General features: G+C 33.8%; 1 protein-coding gene across 1 annotated transcript; it reads right to left on the reverse strand.

The window, feature by feature from the left end:
* Positions 1–301: 301 nt before the first annotated feature.
* LOC107765440 (uncharacterized) lies at positions 302–2,514 on the reverse strand. Its single transcript, XM_016584087.2, has 2 exons — positions 2,398–2,514; positions 302–1,066 (listed from the first exon to the last, which is right to left on the reverse strand). The coding sequence occupies exon 2, from the start codon at positions 1,064–1,066 to the stop codon at positions 557–559; it is 510 nt and encodes a 169-aa protein (XP_016439573.2). The 5' UTR covers positions 2,398–2,514; the 3' UTR covers positions 302–556.
* Between the last annotated feature and the right edge of the window lie 7,366 nt (positions 2,515–9,880).

The raw sequence follows: 9,880 nt of genomic DNA on the forward strand, positions 1-9,880 counted from the left end.
TGTTTGAACCCCCTTGACTACTGAGACATGCTTTTGAATTGTGTCAAGATGATTCAAATTAAAGTATATAATATATAAAAGTACAAAATGAATTTTGTCTTATATGTAGAATGTGATTTACAGAGGAAAGGAGTTCGGGTGAACCTAAGTCTGCCCGTGGTTATGTCATAATAATGATAAAGAGATTGGTAGAGTTTCTATTTTCCTCATAGCTCAAAGACTTTTTGTCTGGCCATAATTTCACCAACATATTCTTTAAGAACGAAGAATGGATGAGTAGAATATAGAAGCAAAGGTGATAGATATACAAATTCTTTTCAATTAATCTTCAAGTCCCATAAAATGACAACAAATATCTAAATATTGTAAATGCAATAACACCTCTCTCAAGCACACACATTACAACCATACTGAATTCAACAAAAAATAAAATCTCAAAATTTAAAAGATTTTGGTAAAGAAAGAACAAAAATCAGAATAAATAATAGTAGTAAATATGTAACTTTTCCATCCAAGCTCCTATATTGTGTTATTGACTCCCAAATTCTCCTTTCATCTATTTCAAACTTCTCGCCGATTTTTCTTCAACATCTTTAACTACTTTTACTTTCCGTTGACCATTTTTATTGACAATACTTTTAGCTCGATTTCTAGAACTATCGATTTTAGTATAGCCAGTAACAGAAGTTGGTTCTGACCTTAAACTTTGTGTCCAGTTAAATTTAGGCGGACGAGTAAACATAACATTACTCGCTGCCTTAGAACTTCTCAAATTGCTGGAACTTCGACGTGCTTTTTTCTTGATTTCTTTTATCTCAATTTTTGTCCCTCCTTCCATCTTTATATTAATGTTCACTTCAGAAAGTGCTTTAGTGTTTGTACCATGCGTACCATCTGTTGCACCAAGGTCATTAGCTGATTTCTTTGTGTTCCTTTCCTCTTGATGTAGGTAAAGCCTGTGCAATCTTAGTGCTAATTGGCATATTCCTTCTTTTATTTCGTCCTCTAAATCCCTCTCCACATCCCTTTCGAGCTCCCCTCGAATCTTCATCTCATTTGTATTCATCTTTTCAACAAAAAATTGTATTATTTTTAAACTTAGATTATCTTAATAGCAACAAAAATAAAAAGAAAAAATGAAAAGGAGATAACCTTTAGTAAGGGGTGCCCTGTACTAGGGCGGCTCAACCACACTAGGGGTTTAAAACCAAAGTTAAATGGAGGCCTTAAACAAAAAAAGAAAATTTTAATTTATTTGAAGTCTATTTTTTCTAGCTTTGTGTGATGCAAAGTTATTTTTTATTACAACCAATTTATTCTAACTCTTCTTTTTTTCAATTAATAATATAGCTAATTCGTTTAATATTTCTTGAGACATTATTGCCCTTAGGTAAATCTAAATCATTTTATACTTTTAATTCAGAAAATAAGTCTAAATCGTCAATATTAGACTGACTATTATATTTTAAAAATATTGAAGAACATACGCTTTAAATTGTTTAAATCTACGTTGAAGTGAACTTGGTTTGGTCTACTACATACAAGAAGTAATTAACTTTAAAAAAAAAATCTTCAAGAGACTTTGTGATTATCAACATTCTCATCAAAAAAATTCTTTCTATAAATTACACATTATTGTCAAATCCAATTTATATATTTCTATGGTGAAAAATAATTTTTTTTTTAGCAATGTGAATAGTAAGAACCTTCAAATCAATTATTGTTGTTCAACATCAATAGTTGATGCATTGCAATAAGAAACAAAGGCATGAAAACTGAAAAAGGAACTTAAATTAAAGTACTTACGATGGTGTTTGCACTCCCCATTTTACACTACAACAACAACTCAGTATAATTTCACTTAGTGGGGTCTGGGGAGGGTAGTGTGTACGCAAACCTTACCTCTATCATGGGTAGAGAGGCTGTTTCCAAATAGACTCACCATCTTACACTATTAACGATAAAATTCAGGTCTAAAGTTTCTATACATGTAAAAATCCATAAAGCATATTATTGTCTTTCTTAAATTCATTTTCTCAATATTTAGGGGAAATAAAACTATAAGCATATGACCTATTTTCGTTGAAAATGGGGCTCCCCAAATTTGGAGGCCTAAAGCAGCGGCCTTACTAGCTTGACCTTAGAGCCGGCCTTGAGTCTCATATATATGATAATGCTTCGTAAAAAGTTTCATAAAGAAGAAGCCAAATTTCAATATCCTTCACACAAATGCCCAGAACTAATGAGAACTCATATAATAGCACCATTTTTTGGAAATAAAAAAACGTATATACACAATTGGAAGATACCATTTGAAGAAATTGTACAAAGTAAATATCAGTTCGAGGCGAAGTAAAGAGTTCAAACTATCATAGCTCAAGATCCGAACCTGCTTACCTGACAAATTGTAACAATAGCGCGATATTGCTCCCTATAATCGCGTGTAAGCCCCCCACGAATAAGCACTTGAGAGGAGGAAGAAGTTATATTTTTGGGAGTGTACAAACTAATGGTCCAAGCTGAATCTTTTGATGTGGTTTGTTGGATTTCTAGGACAGTTTTATATAACTTAGGATCGATGTAGACTTTTAATGTTTTGATTGGCCACCAGTTGTCTAAGTTGGACTGAAGAAGACATGAAAGGGAATGTTTAAACATGAAATGACCGTTAAAGTTGGTTATTTCAGTTGTATTATTCAAATTTAGGCTTCAAATATCTCATGATATAATGAAAATATTAGAAGAAAGTTTTGCTATGTGAATTTGATTAGAGAGTTTGTGTAACATTTGTTTTTCTCACTGTGCTTGGCTTAAAAGAAAAGTGTTTTGGTGTCTCCTTAAAGTAGAATCATGTTTCTTTTTGTAGTAACCTTTTTTCACATGATGATGTGTATGTAAATATTGGAGAATTCCCTATGGAAGGAAAGCTTTTGGAAATCACTGATTTGTGTATTTTGTATCTTAAGCTTAGTGCCCTATTGGTGGTGTATCCCTTTCTAAAAATATCATTATTTCTCGACTCGTTCCAATAACACATATATACAAGAATAAATTGATAGAATAATGAAAGGAAGATGTAAAAAATTTCTGTATTTTGATTGATGCATTCATTGTTATAAGAATGCCTAGCTTTATACAAGTATATACCTAGTAAAAGAAAACTAGCAGAGAAAATAGAAAATAGAAAAATCCTATAAATTCTGTACACTTGTCAGCTTTACATTAGACTAAAATTAACTAACTAACCAACTAATATTCCCTACAATCTCTAGTACGTGTGAGCTCTTCTACACATGTGAGAAAGTTCTAGAGTTGAGCTCCACTATAGACGGTCTAGATTTAATCACTTAAAGTTACCTTTGGTTGCTGGAATGATAATACATGTCCTCTCACACCTGAGACCAAAATGAGGAGATTTTGTTATATCCAAACATTTTCTTTTATTGACTGAACCTATCTGCTTTTCTTGTTCAACCTTTATACCTCTTTCTTCTTCTGTAAATGGGGAGATCGAGTGATTTCCAACATAATTTGGCGAGTAGCAATTTTTGAGGTTCAGTTTAAATGTGTCTAAATTCTACGTTGGAATTGTTCAGTTTCGCTTTAGTTAATTTTCAGTACAGACATGAACCAAATTTTGTCCCTTTTTAAAAAAGATTCAACATCAAACTATGTCTAGTTAGAAACCCATTGGTTTTAGATTCCTAGCTAGTTAAATACACTGGTTGTTATACCATCCTCGAGCTCACGCTCACAAGCTGGATAATTATTATTATTACTACTACTACTACTATTAAGTAGTAATTAAGTATATTCGAATTTGGGCTATCATGTTTCATGCTTGTATTGCTCGAAGAGGTCTGAGTTAAATGTGGGCTTGCCGTCAATATGCTTGTATCTTTCCAAGCCAAAATTGTATTGGATGAAACTTTTTAGAATTACCATTTATATTTTGATTCCGGTAAGAAATTTTTGGTAAAATAGCTCGTGTCAGAATTTTAAAGTCGTTGCCAGAATTTTTTTCTAACGATTGCCATGTTTATGGTAAATACTGATGATCACCATATAAAAATGTTTGGCGATTGCAATATTTTTGTATATCATAGTGATCACCATATGAAATTTTTTGGATGATTGCCATGATTTTGCGAATCTTAGTGATCATCATGTGAAAATTTATGGTGATTGCCATGTTTTATGGTAAAGCCTTGTAATTACCACATGAAAAAATTTATGGCGATTGTCATGTTTTTGTGGCAAATTCTGATAATCACCATATCAAAAATTCTGACAATTGCTAGGAGGGTTTTCCAAAATTTTGGTTAAGGTAATTTCCCAAGGCATTCTTACCAAGCTTAAAAAATTAATAGTTAAGTGTCCTATTTCAGCCGTTCTGATCTCCCTTTTTTAGTCTAGGCTCAATCTGAGCCTCGGTTTATGTCACTTACTAGCGGAAGTAAGCCCGCGCTCACAGAGCCAATCTCTTTCTCGATTCGGGATTTGAACCGGTGACTTGGATACCATAAATTATCCCAAGTGACGACTCTGAATTTTTAATAAAATAATCCCGTTTCGATTGTCACTTTAAGTTGGAAAAAACTCCCTTATATACATTCTCTCGGGGTGTAGGTAAAAAGGAGGTGTGACAATTTTAAAAAACAGACCGAATTCGGTCCGTAATTTTAATTTTAATAAAATCAACCGACATTGGTCGGTTATTTTCGTACGAAAATATAATTAAATAATATAAATGAAATGAAAGACGGTCTTAAAATAAAATACACAATTGATCTAGTGGTAGAATAGTATCTTGCTACAGTATACCCCGGTTCGATTCCTAGATGATTTATTTTTTAATTACATAATTAAAATACCGACCGACTTTGGTCGGTTTACATTTTTTCCTTGTTGGTCGGTTTGGATATGATTCAAAACAACATTATAAGTATTTTGGAAATAAAATACAATTCTTCCTATGTAGTACTATTGATATTCTTTTTAAGCCATTATGCTGCAGTGTATATGAACTTACCATTCTTATGTCCAAATGGAGTAATATCTTTAACAAATAGTCATCATGAAGATAGTGATTCCTTATGCCTAAAGCAAGAGAAATGAGAAATTAGATACAGTGGAAACTCTCATAGTATGGGTAACTAAAGTATACATCAAGAGATTCAAAACCATAAAGATTACCATGAACATGCTCATTATGACTATGTTTGTAAGGTGTTAGGTGAACAAACGATTCTTTCTCCCTTTTCCTGCATCTATAACATATAAGATACATGCAAGCCGCTAAAAGGGCTACTACAAGAACTGCTGCAACTGATATGCCAGTTATTGCTCGATCTGAAATTCCTCTCAGTAATGCAGTTTCTAGTAGATTACAATCACAATCCAAGCTATTTTGATACCTCAGACTTGATAAGGTGAAAAAGATGTCACTGGAGTACTAAACTAGGGCAAGTTGTTGAGATGTAAAGAGCAAAGGGACCATAATTAGCTATCAATATTATAGCATTGAAACAAAAATCAAAAGCTCATTTGGGTTGGAAAAATTAAATGCCTCGTATTGTATTTGAATACCCAGTACCAATAATTAATATAAAATTTAAACTTGAGTTCAAAATAACAGGATGGACAAAATGCTTCCTGCTAGCTATTTTAATTTTGATGGTACTGGCATGGTCAGGTCATTGTACTTGTTTGTTGTTTATCATGTTGGTTATAAACTACATTTTGGAGGTTTTAACGATTCATTTGGTATATTTGTGAATACATTTTATTTTTAGATTCCGGACTCCATTTATTACACGTGAAATGATTTATTGGAGCTACCATTTTTTTTCATAATTGCCATGAACTGAAATTTACAGGCCTATTGAAAAAGTAATAGTCTATTATAAGCAGGCAACTCATGCTGCTCCAATATTAAGATCATGATGTATGTGAGATATATCGTTCCATCAAGATTCACATGATTTGCATTTGCGAGAAGGCGATTGGTTGTTGCCTGTCGATATTTGAGGCGGCGTTGCAACAACTTTTCTTCTTTCTGAGTCATTGCTAAAGAGTTATCTATTTTACGGTGTTTGTTATTTTTATCATGAGCTTTGTTTACTGAGCGAGAATTCTTTTTTGACTGTCGATGATCAATTAATGTGCTTTTTCGCAAGCGTCGGTACTCCAGACGTCCTGCATGTCAATGTGAGACCTTGTAAATATATTGTTTCATCAAATAACAAGAGAAAGGAACAATCCAATGAATATCTCTGCAGTAACTCATGCCGCACAAAAATAGAATAAGATATATGGGTGTCTAACGGGTGGGCTGGGCTGGATAGGGAAAATTAGGTAAAAATTGTACGGGAAGTCCTATTTGATCGCCCTCATTTAACCTATACCTATTTTTTTAAAACTTTTAACTTATACCCACTTTTTAAATAACTTCAACCCCCTTTCTCCTCCTCCTTCCCCTTTCTCATCCTCCTAACTTTTACCTTTTATGTAGTACGTATTTATTTTTGGTGCTCAGCACACATTGAAACATTTTATGTTTGCTTTAATGTACATCTGTATTCTGTAATATAATACCTTTGAAGTTGTTGTTCTACTCATAATAAGAATTTATGCTGAATACGCTTGTATATTGATAGTTCTTTATCTTTATCAGGTAGGTTTAAAAGGGAACTTGTTTAAAATAAAATTTGAATTCAAGACTATTAATAATTCAGTAAGCAAGAAATAACTGGAGTTTAAAATTACAAAACGAAAGACAAAAAAGCAGAAGCTGAAGAAGAAAGAAAAGAACTGGAACACACAAGCACTTGAAAGAAAAAAGAACTAAATAATTCGACAGTTACAAAACAAAAACTTCAGCTCTAGAGCTGAAGTTATTTAGTTATCTTTTCTTTCTAGTTGATCAACCGCGAAACACTAAAAACGGTAGTGATTACCTTAGACTTCAGCTCTAGAGCTGAAGTTTCCCAGTTACAACACAAAAACTTCAGCTTCAGAGCTGAACTTCAGGCCCTGCTACTAGAATGTTGAAGTTTTGTGTGATTGTCTTTGCTACTTCAGCCCCGTATGCTGAAGTTATGCGAAAAAACGGGTACGCTCGCAATTGTTTTTGCAAAGCGGGCACAAGTTAAAACGTGACACAAAAAGCGGGTATAGATGCAAATGCCCTGAAAATTAGTAACCGTACGGGTTGTGGTCCGGGACGGTTACGGGTTGGGGCTTATCGGGTTTAACGGGTTCGGGTTCATCCGGGTAAAAAATGAATAGTAAGGGTTACGGATACAAGGGGCCGGGCCGGGCCGGGATAGTGTTTTTTTTTATTTTTTATTTTTTTATTTTTTTATTTTTTTGTATTTTGTATAACTATTGTAATTTATATTAATATAAAGTAAAAATATAAAAAATACAATGAAATGAAAAAAAAATTGCACTTATAAATTGCAAGTTCTACATTTATTTCAAAATTCAAACTTACAAATTGAAAGGTTTACATTTAACAAGTAAATTAAGGGAAAAAGAGTAAATTCAAAGGTTTTGCATTGCCTTAGACTCTAAAACCTTAAAAAATAAATAAAATAAAAATGAAATATAGCTTTTAAACCAGGCCGGGCCTGTTAACCGGTTGAACAGTAATTTGCATTGACCGGGTTTGATCGGTCCGGTTAACCGGTTGACAAAACGTGAACGGACCAAACCCCCTACCTTTTTAAACCAGCCCCACCCGGTCCCCTTGTACCGGTCCGGGCCGGTTCCGATTTTAACCGATTTGGGCCGGTCCGAAAACGGGCTGACCCGGCCCGTTAGACACCCATAATAAAATATCACAATACGGAGAAAGAAAGAGCGTAAACTGAGACATCAACATATAAAAAGCCACCAAATTCAGAAAGATGGTCATCTAATCAGCAACTCTAATCAACAGAAAACAATGTATAAAACTCAAATGATCAAAGCACCACAAATCAAAATAGATTAGTCGTTGCTAGCTTTGCAACTTAGAGGAGACCGAGTAAAATTAAAAATTAATTACTAATTGTTCCTTTAATTTTGCACAGCTAAATAAATATTCAAGTGTTCATCTCCGCACACTCTTTTAAGAGTTCTATATGTCCCTTTAATTTTGCACAGCTAAATAAATATTCAAGTGTTCATCTCCGTACACTCTTTTAAGAGTTCTATATGTCCCTTTAGGAGAAATTTTACAATGTGTGAGACATGTCACGTCATACTTGAATGAGGCTATTTAGCGTGTGACACGTGGAGCTGTGGACCCCACCCTTCACCATCACTTTTCTGTCACATTTCACCTAATCTCACTCTCCGGTCATTCCTCATTTTTTTTTCCCAGTTCATTCTCCTCCGTACCGACCTCACCATCCTCTTCTCTTGTTATAAGTCCTATTTTTCTTTTACAAATCCATTCGGTTAGCTCTTCTTTCCTGATCTTTGTACCAAAAGAGAAAAAGTTTGAATTTATAAAAGGTAGAATAGCCTAGGAGACACTTGAACTTGTTCCGGTTTGACATCCCGGTCCTTGAACTCTACAGCATTTCATCTAGATACCTCTACCCGATCAAAACTAGTATTTTAAACGCTTCTGACCATTGACCAAGTTTATGTGGTATTGAATCTGCTGAGTTGGATGAAATGTGTGAAATGCACGCGTATAAAACGAGTGTAAACAACACATTTGATTTAAAAAAAGATTAAATAAAAGAAAATGAAAATAAAAAGAAAAAAAAGTTAAGAAATTGTTACTTTATTATTAAAGAGTTCCCCTCCCCTTCATGTTTCTGCTTTCCCCAATCCAGCAACCCTTCTTCGCTAACCCGTCCAACCCCCCCCCCCCCCCCATATACTCTTCTTCTTCCCCCTTCATACTTGCTTTCATATACTGTTCAGTCCCAAGATTTACCTTTTCAATATCGCAAAAAAAGTGTCTTTCACCTTCGATTTTTGATTCCATTTTGTTTGTAAAAGAAGAAAATCAAATCTAAAGATAAGTCAATAAACTACAGTTAATTTGCTAACAATATAGGCCATCAGGTGAGATTTCATTGAGAGAATAGAAGCTGGAGGCCCAAATGAACATGGGTTTTCTTTTTTCTTTTTTTAAACAATTTTTGTTCATAAAAATGATTAAGATCATATGGGTCTTCTACTCTTCTTGTTGAAACAATATCTTAAAATCATCTTAAGTAGTATTGAGATCTCCAAAGAATAGTGGGAATTGCATTATTCCAGTGTTTTATTTTGGATGGGGTGGCTGTGATTTGTAAGGATTTAGGAAGTGTTAATTCTATTAACTATTTTATTTTCTTCTTTTTCTTTCTTTGTTTCTGTTTTCATTTGTTAATGAGCATTTTGAAGAATGATTACTGTGTGTATTTGGGGTAATAGAGCTAGAGAATTTTTGGGGTTGTGAAGGTGAACTAATGGGAGGAGGGGAGGGGACTGTTTGGGGTGATGAAGGTGGCGGCATAGAGGTGGGAATAATAGGAGATAAAGAGTAGAGGGGAGGGGTGTAGTGAAGCGAAAAGAAAATAAAAAATATAGTAGAAAATATTGAAATGAAGTGAAAATAATGATGTGGCATAAAAAATCTGAGGTGGACATGGATGTGTCATCCTCATTGAATCGTTGAAGAGCACGCGAGGTCGGAAGGGTTTAAAAGAGTTGTTTTGAATGAGTAGAGGTGGCTGGATGGATCGGGATGTCAAACGCGAACAAGTATAAGTATTTATGAGGCTATTATGCCTTTATAAAATATTTCAATCATGTGTCAGAAACACAAGACCCAGGATAACAAAGAAAAGATGAATTTTGAAGTAAAAAGCTCTCACAAAATTAAATTTAA

The sequence above is a fragment of the Nicotiana tabacum genome, chromosome 16 (assembly GCF_000715075.1).
Source record: "Nicotiana tabacum cultivar K326 chromosome 16, ASM71507v2, whole genome shotgun sequence".
Lineage (NCBI taxonomy): Eukaryota > Viridiplantae > Streptophyta > Magnoliopsida > Solanales > Solanaceae > Nicotiana > Nicotiana tabacum.

Excerpts from the sequence above, each read along its gene's own strand:
- LOC107765440 (XM_016584087.2), bottom strand. The coding sequence starts at position 1,066 with ATGAATACAAATGAGATGAAGATTCGAGGGGAGCTCGAAAGGGATGTG.